The 18,856-nt window shown below is 41.6% G+C and overlaps 1 protein-coding gene across 5 annotated transcripts in view; it reads right to left on the bottom strand.

Annotated features, from left to right (window-relative positions):
• Positions 1-18,856, bottom strand: part of Thoc5 (THO complex subunit 5) — a 38,191-nt gene that overhangs the window by 12,947 nt on the left and 6,388 nt on the right. For all 5 annotated transcript variants that reach the window (XM_026413339.2, XM_026413337.2, XM_026413340.2 and 2 more), the window contains exons 6-13: positions 16,364-16,510; positions 13,121-13,235; positions 9,235-9,367; positions 8,473-8,508; positions 6,100-6,177; positions 5,426-5,466; positions 5,141-5,240; positions 3,456-3,564 (exon numbers count right to left, since the gene is read on the bottom strand). In XM_026413339.2, the coding sequence (XP_026269124.2) occupies positions 3,456-3,564; positions 5,141-5,240; positions 5,426-5,466; positions 6,100-6,177; positions 8,473-8,508; positions 9,235-9,367; positions 13,121-13,235; positions 16,364-16,510 (759 nt within the window). The remainder of the gene's footprint in view (positions 1-3,455; positions 3,565-5,140; positions 5,241-5,425; positions 5,467-6,099; positions 6,178-8,472; positions 8,509-9,234; positions 9,368-13,120; positions 13,236-16,363; positions 16,511-18,856) is intronic.

Here is an 18,856-nt window from a genome sequence, read left to right as displayed (position 1 = left end):
TAGGGGCTTGCCAAGTTGCTTAGGGCCTCACTAAATTCCTAAGGCTGGCTATAATTTGCTATCCTCCTGCCTCAGCCTCCTAAGCTGCTGGTCTTACAGGCATGCACCACTGCACCCAGCTAAGTTTTTCAGTCTTTTAGCCAGATTGAATCAACCCTAATAAAAGAAAACAGATAAAGTACATGACAAAAAGTTTTAAACCTGGGTCCTCAAACATCACATATGTGCTATTACACAAGTGCTCTACCACTGAGCAACACACCTAACCTTTTTTATTTTATTTTGGGAGCGTGTCTAAATTTCCCGAGCTGGCTTTGAATCTGCAATCCTCCTGTTTCAGTCTCCTGAGTAGCTTGGATCATAGATATGCACCACCATGTCTGCAACAACAAGGGTTTTTTTTTTTTTTTTTTAACAGTACTAGGGATTGAATTCAAGGGTGCTCTACCACTGAGTTACAACTCCAGCCCTTTTTAAACACAGTCTTACTAAGTTGTTCAGGCTACTCTCAAACTTACAATCCTCCTGCCTCAGCCTCCTGAGTCACTGGAATTATAAGTAAATGCCACTTTGCCAGGCTATTTTAAAATTTTGATGAAAAGGGATTAAAAAACCTTAGAAAGGGGCTGGGGCTGTAGCTCAGTGGCAGAGCACTTGCCTAGCATGCACGAGGTACTGGGTTCAAACCTTAGCATCACATAAAAATAAACAAATAAAAGGGCTGGGTTTTGGCTCAGTGGTAGAATGCTTGCCTAGCATGTGTGAGGTACTGGGTTTGATTCTCAGCACCACATTTAAATAAATAAATAAATAAATAAATAATAAAGGTCCATCAACATCTCAACATCTAAAAAATATTTTTAAAAAGATAAAGGCATTTTGTCCATCTACAACTACCAAAAAACAAAACAGAACAAAAAAACCTTAGAAAGTCGGTGTGGTCACACATGCCTATAATCCCAGAAACTTGGGAGGCTGAGGCCAGAGGATCATGAGTGCAAACCCAGCCTCAGCATCGTACTGAGGCTCTAAGCAACTCAGTGAGACCCTGTTTCTATTAAAATATAAAAAAGGGCTGGGGGGGCTGGGGATGTGGCTCAAGCGGTAGTGTGCTCGCCTGGCAAGTGTGCAGCCCAGGTTCGATCCTCAACACCACATACAAACAAAGATGTTGTATCTGCTGAAAACTAAAAAATAAATATTAAAATTCTCTCTCTCTATGTCTCTCTCTCATTAAAAAAAAGGGTGGGGGGGCTAGGGTGTGGCTAGGTGGTTAAGTACCCCTGGGTTCAACCCCTGGTACCAAAAAATAAAAAAATAAAATGAAAATAAAAAACCTTAGAAAAGTAAAAATGATTAAGAAAAGTTTAACAGGGCTGGGGTTGTAGCTTAGTAGTAGAGTCAATGCTTAGCACAGAGGAGGCCCTGAGTTCAATCCCCAACATCCAAAACATCATCCTCAACAATAACAACAACAACAACAACAACAACAAAAAACAGAAAAGAAAAAGAAGAAAGAGTGGATAATGAGAAACCAGCTGTCATTTACCAAATGCTTCATCTATGCTAAACACATGACCTGCCTCTTCATTAGGGCCCTAGTGGAGGGGATATTACAATTAATGAACAGAGTGAGGAAATAGAGTTTGAGGTTAGACATACAGCTTACTGAGGAACTGGTATAAAGCATTAAATTAAGCCAGACAGCAGCCCTGTCATTAGCATCAATCAAGCAGACTTCTCCTAACAAGACAGCAATGGTGAGCTGGGTGCAGTGGTGCATGCCTGTAATTCTAGTAGCTTGAGAGGCTGAGACTGCAGGATTTCGAGTTCAAAATCAGCCTCAGCAAAAGCAAGGCGCTAAGCAACTCAGTGAGACCCTGTCTCTAAATAAAATGCAAAATAGGGTTGGAGATATGGCTCAGTGGTTGAGTGCCCCTGAGTTCAATCCTCGGTTCCCATCCACCCCCACCCCCACCCCCCCCAAAAAAAAAGAGAGAGAGAGAGAGAACAATGGTGACATACCTGTAACCCCAACAACTGAGGAGGCTAAGGCAGGAGTTTGAGGCCAGTTTCAGCAACTTAGTGAGACCCTGTCTCAAGCTAAAAATAAAAAATGCTGGGGATATAGCTCAATGGTAGAATGCCCCTGGGTTAAATCTCCAGTTCCACATACTAAAAAAGCTTCATCCCATACAGAGAGCACTAGAGTTACTCACTAAACCAAGAGCCCTGGCTGAGCAGTATAACTGGGCACTCAGAAGCAAGTCCTGGGCTCCCTCTGCTGGGAACAGGGTAAATTTCATCTAGTGTCCCCTGGTAATCAAGCACTTTTTTTTTTTTTTGTACCAGGGATTGAACCCAGGGGCACTTAACCACTGAATTACAGCCCTAGCCCTTTTTATTTTTTGAGACAGGGTCTTACTAAGTTGCTGGGGCTATCTTTGAACTTGCAATCCTCCTGCCTCAGGCTCCTGAGTCGCTGGGATTACAGGAATGCACTACCGTGCCCAGCCCTACAACACTCTATTTTTTTTTTAATCTGTATTTTATTTATTTTTATGTGCTGCAAACCAAGTGCCTCACACGTACGAGCCAAGTGCTCTGCCACTGAGCCACAATCCCAGCCCCTCTACAGCACTCTTAATGTAGAGAATACTGATGCCAAAAGGGGACTAAAGGAGACACCTGAAAAGAATAAAATTAAATGCATATACAAACAAATAATAAAGGAGTCACTCTATTGTCAAGCAGAATGAGAAGGGGTGGGAAGAGCCCCACTCTACCAAGTGCCAAACCTGTGCCCCCCTGATCTGGGCAGGGCCAGGAGTACTGGGCTGGGGTGGTATTCTTTTTCAGTGGAAGCTAGTCCATCCCCAGGCTGGCCCTCTTTGTCCTCCCTTTTTCCTACACCTGGCTGCAGAGCGAGACTGACAAGGTCAGGTGAGTCCTGGGGATGCTATGGCGGTCATTCTCATGCCTCTGCTTACCCTCCTCAAAATCTCCACTGGGATGCTTCAGTCCTCCACCCACCACCCAGGTAAGGACAAACCTGGGGATTGAGTGAGATGGAGAGCAAAAATCCCAGCACCTTGGGACAGAAAGAGAAAGAGTGGCCTCATTTGTCAACCCTGTCATGTCTGCCAAATCTCATTTTTGTATTCACATGCTTTCCACTGGTTTCAAGAGTTTGGTGGCTCTGCCCTACAAACTCAATTTGCATATATGCTGCTGGATTTATCATCTGCTATGTAGTAAGAGGAGTTCACTAATACAAATCAGAGAACATTTCTAAAACCCAATGAGGTGCCAGGACTCCTAGGCCACAGGGACAGGACAACAGAAAACAAAGTGGCAGTGGGCTCCCTCAGGGCCTGAGGGAGAAATCAAGAGTAGCCTCCAGGCTGTCATCACACCCCATCTCACACCCCATACCCATAGTGACTGCCTCATACCCTGCACTGATGGGGGTGATCAGCTCTGTGGCAGTTGTTACTTTGGCTTTCACTGTCATGATGTTGAGGTTCATGAGGTAGTAGAAAGTCAGGTGAAGCACGCTGTCATCTGGAGAGGAGAGGAAAAGAAGGGATCATTTTTGGGTCTAACAAAGTCAAAGTCTATAGTATTACAGAAAGGAAATTCAAACAGGCTTTACGATCTTCTACCATGAAAACAAAAATGCAATTGCAATAATGTTGAACAAAAAAGAGCAGTGGTCTACAAATTCTTTGCTACTCTTCCCCATAAAAGGAGGAGGAGCTTCATTTCCTGACCCTTGAGTATGGGCTGAACTTGGTTATTCTGCTTCTAACAAATACAATATAGAGACGTAGCCAAGGTGTCAAGGTTGAAATCATTCGTAACAATGATATCATGTACTCCCGATGTGAGGTGATGATGACCACATATTTGCTACTCTTCTCCCAATTCTATAATCTCAATCTAATCAAGATCATGAAAGAAGAAAGAATGAGAAACCATCACTGCCCAAAGGAGGTTAAGGAGTATGACAACTAAATGTAATGTGGTATCCTGGCTTGGGTCCTGAAACAGAAAAAGGACACAATTTACAATAACGTTATAATAATAATACTTGTAGTTAATAGTATTAGGCCAATGAAATTAACACTGGCTTTGATCACTATACTGTGGTTAATTAAGATGTTAACATCAGGGGAAGCTGGATAAAGAGTATATGGGAAGGCTGCGGGTATAGCTCATGGCAGAGTACATGCTTAGCATGCATAAGAATCTGGGTTCAAACCCCAGTATCCCCAAAACCCCAAACCAAAAGCATACGGGGATGTTCTCTATTATCTTTACAACACTTCAACAAGTCTATAATTACCCCAAGATAAAAAATTTTTTAAGGGGCTGGGAATGTGGCTCAAGCGGTAGCGCGCTCGCCTGGCATGCGTGCGGCCCGGGTTCGATCCTTAGCACCACATACCAACAAAGATGTTGTGTCCGCCAATAACTAAAAAAAATAAATAAATATTTAAAAAAAAAAAATTTTTTTTTTAAATGAAGGGCAAAGGAAGGACCAGTGTGTAGAGCATGTCATTTTTGTACAAAATAAAGAAGCAGAGGATACACAGTTGCATAAAAGCTTCTAGATGTATAGAATACTTTTAGAAAATGGATAAGAAATCTCTATCAATGGTTGTCCTTGGAAGAAAGACCAAGGACTAGCATCTGAAAGTCTGGGTAAGAAGGAAACATTTCACTGTTAACTCTTACACTGCCAGAATACTTTATCATGTTCTACTTTTTCCTTAAAAAACAGTTTCCAAATATATTCTCTGTGGAATTCCAAGCTTTAAATATATATTTACTAAATTAAAGATGTTAATTGTACTCAAAATCTGCATACTCTTGCAACTTATTCTTTGGATTTAACATGCTAAATTCAGAAAGAAGTATAGTTTTTTTTTTTATCTTGCCTCTCTTATATGTTTGGGATTTTGTTGGCTACATTATTATGGTTACGACTTTAAAAAAAATCAAAGAATAACAAAGAGGAAAAACAGAAATAGGAGATCAAAATAATTTTGGGGGCAGAGAGGCTCTGGCCTGCTGGACCCCCTCCATCTATGGTAGGCCAAAAAATTATGGGAGAATGAGATGAGTGCAGTCAGACCTTTGCACTTGAGGTCAAGCAGGACGGACAGCGGGTGTCTCTTTAGCATCTCCTTGCGCTTGTCATCCAATTGAACCCCCAGTGTGGGTCGCCGCCGTTTCTGGACAAAGGAATGAACCAAGATAATAATCACTGATCATGGCAATCTCTCCCCTTCTGCTCCCTCCGGACCTGCTGCTTCAACTCCCCAGGCTGCCCAGCTCCCCTCCCAGGAGCCCTGTCTTCAATCATCTTTCTTCTGCTTCTAGGGAGAATGACACCCGTACAAGATAAAAGGATACTCACTGTGGTCTGCTCCTCCTCAGCATCCGAGTCACTCTCGTCATCTGCAGTTACACAGAGAAGGCAGTGAGAGATGAGAGGCCTCCAGAGGCTCCCTGAAGCCCCTCAACCAAGAGGCTCCAAGAGGCCCAGACTCTTTAGAATAAATATTAATATGCTGCTTCTTATTCAGTATAAAAAACATGGAGATGGAAAAAAAGAAAAAAAGAATGTCTCATAATCTCACCACCCCTGATCTCTACAGGGCTTTTAAATATCACTTCTATGGAGCAGAAGTATATTTCCATGAGCCAGTAATAGTGATATGAATAATAATAAATACTCAAATAATTAAGAGTGGCTGCTATGTGCCAAGGATGATACTAAGGGCCTTGCAAACATTATTACCTCATCTAATCTGCATATCTACATGAGGCTACTGTAACTAAATTATGGCTCGAAAATGTTGAATACCTTCCCTAGGGTCAGTGGACTAGTGAGTGGCAGGGCTGAAATCCAAAGTCAAGCACTATTGACTCCAGGGACTGAGAGCTCTGCTCTTGTCTACCCCAAACACTGACACTAATATCAAGCTTCCTACTACAAAGAACCAGTCCAGCTAATTCTCAAAGGACAAGGAATGCCCTTGGGTGGTGACTAGGGTATCCCTGGAGGAGGTATCCCAACCACCATGTTACCTTGGGAGTCCTCAGGAGGCTTGAATAGAGCCTTGGCTTCGTCCACACTGCCTTCGATAGCCACAGACAATGTCTTATCTGGGGGCAAGAAAAGTTTCATGGGAAAGCTGCTGGGAAGGGTACCAGGCAATGCAGGCAAGCCAGCTCAGGGGCTGCGTGTCTTCTGCTTCTGCCCCACCTTTTCACTGACTCGGGTGGAGGGCAAAAGCCCTTTCTCCACAAGGACAGGAACAAAATTGGAAACTTAAATCTTTTCCCCATCATTTACTGAGTACACCAAATTCAATGTGCAGATTCCCAGACAATAATCCCCTGAGGCTAATGGTGAATGCTTCTCTGTTTAGGCTCACACCAAGGCACAGATATTCAAACCCAGGGCTAAAGCCCCATGGAACTCTTCAGTTAGCTGTGCTATAAGTTCTCATCAAAAAGTCCACACCTGCCGGGTGGGTGCAGTGGAACATGCCTGTAATCCCAGCGGCTCAGGAGGTTGAGGTACGAGGATCTCGAGTTCAAACCCAGCCTCAGCAAATGAGTGAGGCCCTAAGCAACTCAGCGAGATCCCATCTCTAAATAAAATATAAAAAAAGGGCTTGGGATGTGGCTCAGTGGTTGAATGCCCTGGTTTCAATCCCCAGTACCCCCTGCCCCCGGCAAAAAAATAAATAATAAAAAAAATAAAAATAAATGAAACCAGTCTACACCTGTCTACCACCCTGAAACAACAGCTCTCACCTAAGTGCTTACTCTCTTCTGCATAACTCCAAGCACTTGGCTGGCATCATCTCATTTGGTAGGGATATGGATGCTATAGTCCAGTCCCAGACCTAAGTCCCTCATTCCTACTTTGCCTGAGCACATGGCCTGCAAAGTTAAATCACTACTCTGAGGGTCCACTGGTCTCAGGTTCCACATCTACGAAATGGAGATTAAATAAGTAGTAGCTGCCCTGTTGAGTGGTAAGAACTGAATGATGTTTATATAATTTTAATTATAAAATTATTTTTTAAGCTGGGAATGGTGGCACAGGCCTATAATCCCAGTGTCTTAGAAAGCTGAGGCAGGAGGATCACAAGTTCAAAGGCAGCCTCAGCAACTTTATGAGGCCCTAAAGCAACTCAGCAAACCCTATCACTAAATAAAATATAAAAAAGGGCTGGGGATGTGACTTAATGGTTAAGCACCCCAGGACTTAATCCCTGGGACCAAAAACAAAAAGAAAAGTAAAAATATTTTTTAAGACTCAGGTATTTTTTGTTTGTTTGTACCAGGGATTGAACTCAGGGGCACTCAATCACTGAGCCACATCCCCAGCCCTATTTTGCACTTTATTTAGAGACAGGGTCTCACTGAGTTGCTTAGTGTCTCGCTTTTGCCAAGGCTGGACTCAGCCTCTCTAGCTGCTGGGATTACAGGTGTGGGCCACCTCCCCGGACTTAAAACTAAATTTTGAGGCTGGGGATATAGCTTTGTAGTACAGGGTTCACTTAGCATATGTGAGGCCCAGGTTCTATCCCAACATGGACAACAAATAACAACAACAACAACAAAAAAAAACACCAAAAAACAAAAAATAAAAAAATAAAACATTTTTTTTTTGATGAAACTGAGGATCTGAGGACAGGATTAAAAAAAATAAAGTTTTTAATCTTTATAACAATCTTGTAGGAGGTTGTTATTCAACCCTATTATAGAAGGAATAATATTATTTTAACTATTTAGATATGAAAAACTTAAGGCTCAGAGAAGTTGGAAACTACAGCCAGGAAGTAGATAAACCAGGATTCAAGTACAGGTCTGTGCAACCTGAGCTTACTCTCTCAAAACTGAGTTAACAGCCTGTTTCACATACCTGGCTTGAAGACACACTGAGTGACTCCTTGGGTCCTTCTTTGTGGAACTCTGGGGGCCTAGTGCTACAAAGTCAGGCACCCTTCCTTTTTTTTTTGTGGTGCTGGGGATGAGACCCAGAGCTTGAGCTATAGCCCCAGACCCTCCTCTATCCTTAAGGGTATAGAAAGTCACATATGCCTGAAATAGTCTCCCAGCTGCCCAGCTGCATTAAGGAAGAAAGGCAAAGTCCCTCAACGTAGCTGACTACTGCCTTATCTCCGACAACCATACACAAACCATCACAGCCCGCCCCCAAATCAACTGGATCACCCCCATCAAGCAATGGCAAATTATAGAGCATTCTCTTTTAAAAATGTTTATAGAGATTGAACCCAGGGCCTCACGCAAGCTAGGCAAGTGCTCCACCACTGAGTCCCATCCCAAGCTCCACACTGGTTGTTTATGCTTGAATTCTGTAGGGGCAAAATGGGAGTAAAAACAAATAAATTTTAAATACAAAAAGAAAAGAAAATTACTCACCCTGTCTAGGGGGCTGGGAGGAGGATTTCATATGAGCTGATGATGGAAACAGGAGGGAGAACAAAGGGGAGGGAGATGAGAAGGACCAGGAAGACACAAGAAGAGAGACAGTAATGTGTTGGTGCCCGTGGCTGGGAGGAGAGCATGCACTGGCTCAATATAAGTCTGTCTGATGCAATGCAGTGGGATGGGGGGTGAGATAGAAAAGTTTAGGTGCTGGGTGGAGCTGCATTAGGACAAAAGCAAAAATTTCTCAAAACCTTAGCAGAGTCCCAGGCTGCACTTAAGCATAATGAGGACACATCTTCTCACATGGTAATTCACTGTAACGACATGCAGCCTGTTTTGAAGCATCGTGAAAGCCTGGGAGAGCTGGCCGGGACCTGTCTTCACAAGCACCACCCTCCACCCCCCACCCAAAGCAGGTTAGGAAGCACTGATCTACCTGCCAAGTGTGCCTTGATAGAGTGAGCACCTGGGAGCCCAAAGGGGCTTCCTGGACACTGCACCCATGGGCCATCCAGACAGGCTTAAGAAAGTTTCAAAGCCATCCATTCTGAAATACCCATTAGGTGAGTCCAGCCTCAGGTCAGCTGGTCAAAGCAGCCATGCTGGGTGTGGTGCAGAGGGAAGGTAGCATCTGTCACCTGAAAGCTTCTGGCAAGGCTGGGGAGCTCCTTGGCAGGCAATACTTCCAAATGACTCAGTAGGTCATGGCTGTTCCTCCCATAGCCCTCCTCCTCATCCAGCCCCCATACTCACCACAGGCCTGCCCATATGCAGTAGCCTGGACAAAGAGCACGTAGAGGGGAGGCGGCAGGTGCCTAGCTGTCTCGTATTGCTTGTGAGCCTGGTCAAATGGCATGAACAAGTACTCCTGCACCGGAAGGGAAGCCTATGCAACAAAAAAGAGTGTTTTTGTTTTTTTCTTTTCTAACCGATCCCACATAAGAACATGCAGTTACTTTGTGATTGTATGTAGCTGGGGTACCAGGGTCTGAACCCAGGAATGCTCCACCACTGAGCTACAGCCCCATTTCTTTTTGAGACGAAGTCTTGCTAAATCACCCAGGCTAGGCTTGAACTTTGGAATCCTCCTGCCTCAGCTTCCCAAGAAGCTGGGATTACAGGATGCAACACTGTGCCCACTGTATGTAGTTTTTATTTTTTTGTACTAGGGATCAAAAACCAAGAAACTTGACCACTAAGTTACAGCTCCAGCCCTTTCTTATTTTGAGACAGAGTCTCACTAAGTTGCTTAGGGCCTCACTATATTGTTGATGCTGGCCTTGAACTTTTGATTCTCCTGCCTCAGCCTCCCAAGTCACTGGGATTACAGGTGTGTGCCACTATGCCTGGCCTGCCACTATGCCTGACTAAAAGAATGTATAGGTGGAAAAAGGCCAAATAAATGAATCCATTGTATTTTTTATACCAGTCAGAGAGAAAGAAAATGAAATTATGAAAATATACCATTTCCAACAGCATCAAGTAAACATCAAGGGTCTGGGGATAAAGCTCAGTGGTAGAGTGCTTGCCTAGCATAAGTAAGGTCCTGGATTTGAGACTAAGCACCACAAAAAAAAAAAAAAAAAAAAAAAAAAAGAAAAAGACTTGTCATGCTCAACATCACTAGTTCCCAGAGAAAGGAAAATTAAAACCATAATGAGATACCCTCCAGAATAATATCAAACTGTTGGCAAGGATATGGAACAATCAGATCTTTCATATGGTGCTGGTGGGAATTACCATAAATCAGTATGATCACTTTAGAAAAGTGATTCTGTGTCTACCAAAGCTAAATATATGCACAGCATATTCTATATGACTCAACAATTGCATTCCTCTGTATATCCAACAGAAATGTACATACAGGTTCACCAAAGGACATAGGTAAGAATGCTCACAGCAGCATTACTTACAATAGCCCCAAATTGAAACTAACTAAAATCAAATACTAAACATCAATAAAAAGAAATGAATTGGTACTCAAAGTGGCACAAACTATTATGAGTACTACTTAGCTTTTTTTTCCTTTTTTTTGGGGGGGGGGAATGGGCGGGCGGTACTAGGATGAACTCAGGGGCACTCGACCACTGAGTCCCATCCCCAGTCCTATTTGTACTTTATTTAGAGAAAGGGTCTCACTGAGTTGCTTAGCACCTTGCTGTTGCTGAGGCTGGCTCTGAACTTGCATTCCTTCTGCCTCAGCCTCCTGAGCTGCTGGGATTATAGACATGCATCACCTTGCCCAGCACTACTGATCTTTTAAAAGATAAATTCCACAAACATACCATTGAGCAACAAAAATCAGACACATAAGAGTATATACAATTCTATTTGCATGAAACTCAAAAGTAGACAAAACTAGGGGCTGGGGTTGTGGCTCAGTGGTAGAACACTCACCTAGCACATGCAAGGCCCTGGGTTTGATCCTCAGCACCACATAAAAATAAATAAATAAAATAAAGGTATTGTGTCCAACTACAACTAAAAAATAAATATTAAAAAAAAAGTAGACAAAACTACCATGTAAGAAGTTGAGATAATGGTTATGAGTAGTAAATAGTGTCTGAGAGTGGTAATAAAGAACTCTAGAAAATTGGTAATGCTCTCTCCTGATTTTGGAGTGGCAATAGAGATGTGATTGCTCAGTAAATATTCATTCAGCTGTACACCTGTATACTTTTCTGTTATTTTGGTGCTAGGGAATAAACCCATGGCATTGTGCATGCTAAGCATTCACTCTACCACTAATCTAAACCCCCAGCCCTATAAGATTACTATTATTACATTTTGAGATGTGGGGGCTCACTATGCTGCCAGGTTGGTCTCAAACTCAAGGACTTAAGTGATCCTTCTGCCTCAGCCTCCCAAATAGCAGGGACTACAGACATGCATGACTACACCCAACTATTGTTTAAAGTAATATAGGTGTATGTTGTATCAGAAAGTTGTAGGCAATTTTATAAAGTAAAATCTCTCAGTTTATAGCCCCACAAAGGTAACTGATAATGGTTTTGTGTAAATATAGATTATTCTAAGCATACACAAAACATACACACGTAAATCCACACAGCTTCTTTGTAGATCAAAACATAAAAATGAGACCATACTATACACTCTACAATTTATATCTGTTTTTCTTAATGCTATTAATAGGTTTCCTTCCTGTCCAGTTATTCTACTAGTAGTATGCCATTCCATACTTCCATCACAGCTATAAGGCCATATTACACGCCAGGTATTGTAGCACCATGCCTGTAATCCCTGCAACTTGGGAGGCAGAGGCAGGAGGATCACAAGTTTGAGGCTAGCCTCAGCAAGGTGCTAAGCAACTTACTGAGACCCCAACCAAAAAGAAAGGGTGGAGGGCTGGGGATGTGGCTCTGTAGTTAAGTGGCCCTGGGTTCTAATCACTGGTATTTAAAAAAAGAAAGGCTATACTACACAAAAAGTTTATTTAACCTAGATCCTATTTACTGTGTCCAGTTAACTGAAGAAAATTTAACCATGCAGAGGATTTGGAGTGTTGAGTACAACCAAACCTTTTCATTTCCATTTTCTTTTTCTCTGGTTATTTAGTGCTACTGGAAAATATTTGTTAATAATTCTAATTTTATGCCTACAGTTGAAGAGAGGAAATGCAGGTCTTGCCAAGTCTGGGAAAAGTGAATTTATAATTTCTCTAGGGTCCTTTTACAAAGCTCCTCCATATTACCATTTATCCTGCTTCAAAAAACCATAACGATTTTTAGAACAAATCTAGCTTTACAAAGCAAACAAAAATCAGGTCACCTGTATAGAAAGACAATCTATTTTATAGGTAAAGTGGGAACTTTTCCTCCTAAGGAACATAATGAATTTCAAATGTGTCAAGTTCTTTACAAAGGAAGCAGATCTGCTGAACGGTCTGCCCTGAGCTCTCCTCAGTGGGATATAACAGACATCCACAGGAAGCATGTTTAGATAACTTGAGATGGGACAGGGATATAGTGGCAGCGCACTTGCCTGGTATATGTGAGACCCTAGGTTAAAAAAAAAGGGCACCTAGAGACTATAGGGCTAGTGGGGACCATGAAGGGGGTTAACTGAATTTATATAATCTGAAAAAGTATGACACAGTGCAGAGGGGGCTCTAGATATAAAGAAAATGCCCATTACATGTGTATATATGTTTCTAAAACCACCTGGCCAGAATTTATTTATTTATTTCCTTCCTTCCTTCATTTCTTTTATTACAGTGCTGGGGATTAAACCCAGTGTCTCATGCATGTGAGGCAATGCTCTACCACTGAGCTACCCTTTAACCCCTGGCCAGAATTTCTTTCTCTTCCCTATTTTCTCCTAAATGTTTTTTTAGTTGTAGATAAACAAAATACTTTGTTTATTTTTATGTGGTGCTGAGGATTGAACCCAGTGCCTCACATACTAGATAAGTATTCAGCCACTGAGCTACAATCCTAGCCGTAAGCATTTCCTTACTGCAGGACGTAAGCTTATTGTACAACCAGGTAGGACTTCACATAAGACATTCCTATTATGTACTCAAATTAGCTTAAGACCTGGCAAAGCCCAAAGGGTGATGTAGCTTCTGGTTGCCTCTGGGCAGTGGTAAAGGCAAAAGCAAAAGACTAGCAGGCCTCACCTGCATGATGCTGTTGAGGCGAGGCTGGAGGCTGCTCAGGTATTCCTTCTTCACCTCAATCTCCTTAAGGATTTTCTCCTTGTTGGACAGGCACTCTCGGTACTTCTCCGCCAGCCTGAGAGGGTAAACAGAGCGCTGTCACCTGATGCCTTGAAGGGACATCCCAACAATTAATCTAGGTATAAAAATACAGTATATATATTTTTTCATACTGGAATTTTCTTTTTATATTTGTTCAAGAATTCTAGGGTTTTTGAATGGTACATCTGTTTTTTTACATAAGCAGCATTTTCCATACTTGCCTTTTTGTGTAATAAGAGAGGAGAACAGGTCAGACTCTACCTATAATAGCAGCTACAATTAAATGCTAATGTTTGGGGCTAGGGTTGTGGCTCAGTGGTAGAGTGCTTGCCCCTTGTATGTGTGAGGCCCTGGGTTTGAGCCTCAGTACCGCATATAAATAAATAAAATAAAAGATCCATTGATAATTAAGAAAAATTTTTTTAAATGCTAATGTTTGCCAACATTTGCCATGTGCAAGACCCTTAGGGAACTCTTTATAAGAACTATCACATTTAGTCCTTATACAAACACAGGAAGATCTTATCCCTAAAGGAGAAAACTAAGGTTCCAGGAGGCATTAACTTGCCCAAAGACATCTAGTTAAGAGCAAACAAATGAATCCATCCCTGTTTCTCTCTAGAAGTTCCACCTGTAACCACTAGAGAATACCTCTGAACTTCCATAAACCTGGATCAAGCAGTTATGGACATTCTATAAAAGCTCTTCATTAATACAAAGCCCATAGACTGGCCTGAGTGAGGCAGGATGGGCATGGATTCTGGATCAGTGCCACAGGTTTGCAGCACTCATGGTTCAGCCTATGCCTGGGTCAAAAAGTCAACTTAACAGGGGAGTGACAGTCCAGGTCCCTCTGCTCAAACACAGACGTAAATTCCCTAAGAACCAGACTCAGTGCAAAGTGTCTAACATGGACCAAAGGGACAGAATATCTCCTATTACAGAAAAAGGCAAGTATAGAAAGTGCTGCTTATGTAAGGAAAAAGAGGACAGATTTGCCAATCAAAAACCCTAGAATTCTTGTACAAATCGGCAACAGGAGAGAAGCAACCATGAAAATTCCAGATGGAAAAATACATATACTGTATTCTTGACCTAGATTAACTTGCAGATTAAAAACATTCTATTTATGATTAATAAAGAAAAGCTCTTTATTAGTATAGAAAAATTTAATATGTAAACAACATTATTTATGGTAGCAAAAATGGAAAAAACCTAAAAGTTCAAAGGGGGAAAGGACTTTTTAAGTTACATTTTTCTATACACTAAAATGTTGTACAACTTTCTAAAATAACAGAAAGCATATGATGCTGCAGGATTATGCTTAAAGATGGGGGAAAAGGCAAAACTAAAATTAGATTTATGGTACAAAAGACACTTAGGTCTCAGGTATTGAAATTTTTTTTTTAATATTTTTTAGTTGTAGTTGGACACAATATCTTTTATTTTTTTATTTTTATGTGGTGCTGAGGATGGAACTCAGGGCCTCACACGTGCTAGACAAGCACTTTGCCGCTGAGCCACAAAGGTATTGAAATTTTAAAGAAAAAAGGTTACTTTGCTGTGTATGATTGTGCATGCCTATAATCCCAGCAGCTCAGGAGGCTGAGGCAGAGGATCACAAGTTTGAGGCCAATCTCAGGAACTTAGCAAGGCCCTACGCAACTCATCAAGACTCTACCTCGAAATAAAATAAACAAAAAGGGCAGACTGAAATTGTGGCTCAGTGCTAAAGCACTTACAGAGCATGTGTGAGGCACTGAGTTTGATCCCAGCACCATATAAAAGTAAATAAATAAACAAAATAAAGGTATTGTGTCTGCCTACAACTAAAAATAATTTTTTTAAAAATAAACAAATAAGGGGGGCTGGAGATGTGGCTCAGCGGTAGCGCGCTCGCCTGGCATGCATGCGGCCCGGGTTCAATCCTCAGCACCACATACCAACAAAGATGTTGTGTCCGCCGAGAACTAAAAAATAAATATTAAAAATTCTCTCTCTCTCTCTCTCTCTCCTCTCTCACTCTCTCTTAAAAAAAAAAAATAAATAAATAAAAATAAACAAATAAGGGCTGGGGCTGTGGCTCAAGCGGTAGCGCGCTCGCCTGGCATGCGTGCGGCCCGGGTTTGATTCTCAGCACCACATACAAACAAGGATGTTGTGTCCGCCCAGAACTAAAAAATAAATATTAAAATTCTCTCTCTCTCTCTCTTAAAAAATAAAAAATAAAAAAAATAAATAAAAAGTGGGGGGCTGGGGCTATAGTTCAATGATAGAGAGCTTGCCTCACACATGTGAGGCACTGGGTTCAATCCTCAGCATCACATAAAAATAAATGAATAAAGATATTGTGTACATCTACAACTAAAAAAATATAAATAGGGTATGTAGCTTAGTAGCAAAATGTCCCTGGATTCAATCCCCACTACCCCCCTAAAAAAAAAAAAGTTACTTTAATGGCCAGGTATGGTGGCTCCTGCCTATACTCCTAGTTAATCAGAGGACTGAGGCAGGAGGATCACTTGAGTCCACAACATGGTGGCCAGCCTGAAAAACACAGTGAGACTCCATCTCAAAAACAAAACCCAAAAACCAAAACCAAAACCAAAACAAAACAAAACAAAAAAACAAAAAACACCACTCCAACTTTCTATTAATAACCTTAAGCAAATACAATCCCACCCATGATGAGGTTGGTCAGGTTTGGTCTCAAAATAAAATAAAATGGGCTGGGAATGTAGGTCAATGGAAGAGTGTTAGCCTAGAGGTCCTGGGTTCAGTCACCAACTCTACAAAAAAAAAAAAAAAAAAAATTGTTTTGGAGATTATTCTACTAATTGCACAGTACTTGGCTGACTGATCCTGGATCATGACAAAGCACTATCACTCTATGGTTAGGAAGATCAAGAAGGAGAAGCCAAGCATGGTGGTAAACACCTGTAATCCCAGCAATTCAGGAGGCTGGGGCAGGAGAATCAAAAGTTCAAGGTCAGCTTCAGAAATCTAGTGAGGTCCCAAGCAACTGGCAAGACCCTGACTCAAAATAAAAAAATAAAAACTGGCTGGGGATGTGGCTCAGAGGTTAAGTGCCCCTGGGTGTAACCCTCAGCAACAAACAAACAAACAAAGCAGCAGCAGAAGCCAAGAAAAAGTAAATTCTACCTTTTCCGTTGCTCCAATTCCCAGTCCAGTCGTGCTAAGGTCTGCTGATGAGGGTCTCCCATGGTGACTTCAGCTTTGCTGATGTCTGGTGGAGCCTCCTTATAAAATTCCTCTAAACTGACCAGATCTATTTCTTCATGCTTTGACCTACAGGAATAAAACAGATGTCAAGCTGCTGTTCTCATGAACCCAAACTGTGGTTTAAATTGGGAGTCCCTTCAACTGCACTCACTCAGCCCTAATCCACAATTACTCAAGATACTGGAATCCAATTTCAGAATATGCTCATTAGCAGATGTTTCAGTATGATGAGAGGTCACTGGTGACATGCAATAGGATCCTTGTCCATGCTGTCCAACCTTTTTATCCATGAATTAGCTAAAGACCTGGAAAGGATACTTACTGAATTTACAAATATCTCCCAGTTGAGCAGGAGAGCTAAAAGTCAAAATCAATACAGCCTAGACCTAAACTGTCAGGTTGAAAGCAGGACATGTCCTGGAACAAGAATAAATGTAAGAGTCTGAATGTAAGTTCAAAACACTAAGTATAAGTATAGGAGGGAGGGAGATCCAGCATGCCAGAACCAGATGTAAAAAAGAAAAGATTTTAATCGTTACATGAACAGTGACATACTGGTATAAAAGAAAATAAATCCAATACTTTTTGATGCATCAACAAAGTTGAGGGCTCAGATCAGGCCACATTATCGTGGTCATGGTCAGCAACTACTACGTATTAATTAGTACCCACCAGCTGGGCGCAGTGGTGCACTCCTGTTCTTTGTTTTGTGTTTTGGTACCAGGGTAAACCCGGGGCACTCAACCACTGAGCCCCATCCCCAGCCCTATTTTGCATTTTATTTAAAGACAGGGTCTCACTGAGTTGCTTAGTTCCTGGCTGTTGCTGACTTGGATTACAGGCATAAACCACAACACCCAGCTAGTGGTACACTCCTGTAATCCCAGGGACTTAGAAGGCTGTGGCAGAGGGGAACACAAGTTTGAGGCCAGCCTCAGCAATTTAGCAAGGCTCTAGGCAAATTAGCAATACCCTGTCTCAAAATAAAAAATAAAAAAGGACTGAAGATGTGGCTCAGTAAGTAGTAAAACACCTCTAAGTTTAATCCCTAATACCGCATCAACCGCCCCCAGAAAAAAAAATAATTAGCACCCTATATATGTGTCTTCACTTAATTTAATCTTATAACAATTCTAGGATGTGGGGATTTTTATCTCCATTTTTCAAGTGAGATGGAGGCTTTTATTCAGTGCATAGTAGAGCTCAGACATGGACCCAGGCTATCTAACTACAGCTCTTTTCACATGGCTGCCTACTGCCAGACAGGCCCGAATTCCACTGCATTCTGAGTTTGTCAGCTTCCATCTGAGCAATGATTTTGGAATGGTGCATTGTATTCTTTTATTTTGTTTTCACACTTTTTAAATTCTGATAAAGTTTAAGATTCACAAGAAGTTTCTAACATAGTACTGAGAAGGGAGAGGAAGAGGTTGATCAATAGGTACAATGTTATTGTTCAACAGGAAGAAAAAATTCTAGTGTTCTAAAGTATAGCAGGGTTAAGTTCAATGAACTTTTAAGTTTCTCAAACTGTTGGAAGAGAGAAGTATGAATGTACTTACCATAAACAAATGATGAAAGTTTAAAGTCATGGGTACCAATTATTCTGAGTTGATTATTATTCAATGTATACATGAATCAAAACACCATATTGTACCTCATAAACATGTACAAATATTATGTGTCAAAGTACTGAGAAGTTTATTTTCTGTGTACTCTTTGTCCAGGTTCCCCCAATGATAATAAATATAGTACACTATCAAAACCAAGAAACTAAGGATGGTACAATAGTATTAACTGATACATTTTTTTTTTTTTTTTGAGAGAGAGAGAGAGAATTTTTTAACATTTATTTTTTAGTTTTTGGCAGACACAACATCTTTATTTGTATGTGGTGCTGAGGATCCAACCCAGCGCTGCACGCATGCCAGGCAAGCGCGCTACGGCTTGAGCCACATCCCCAGACCTAACGCAAATTTTTTATTAGTACTTTCGGGGGGGGGGGGGAGTGGGGACACAGGTACCAAGGATTAAACCCAGGGGCACTTAACCACTGAGTCACATACCCAATCCTTTTTATGTTTTACTTTGATAGGGTCTCACCATGTTGCTTAGAGTCCAACTTGCTGAGGTTGGCTTTGAACTCATAATCCTCCTGCCTCAGGCTCCTGAACTACTGGGATTATAGGCATGAGCCACCAAGTCCAGATCTCTATTAGTATTTAAGTGTTAATATGTAATATGTGCCTCAAAAATCAGCATCATCACTTGGGAGGCTGAGGCAGGAAAACTGCAAGTTCAAAGACAGCCTCGGCAACTTAGTGAGGCCCCAAGCAACAGTGAATCCTGTCTCAAAATAAAAAAAGGCTGGGGATGTGCCTGAGTGGTTAAGTACTCTTGGGTTCAATCCCC

This window comes from Urocitellus parryii, chromosome 3 (assembly GCF_045843805.1).
Source record: "Urocitellus parryii isolate mUroPar1 chromosome 3, mUroPar1.hap1, whole genome shotgun sequence".
Classification (NCBI taxonomy): domain Eukaryota; kingdom Metazoa; phylum Chordata; class Mammalia; order Rodentia; family Sciuridae; genus Urocitellus; species Urocitellus parryii.
Note: the sequence above shows the minus strand (reverse complement) of the source record. Positions and strands in the feature narration are given on the sequence as shown.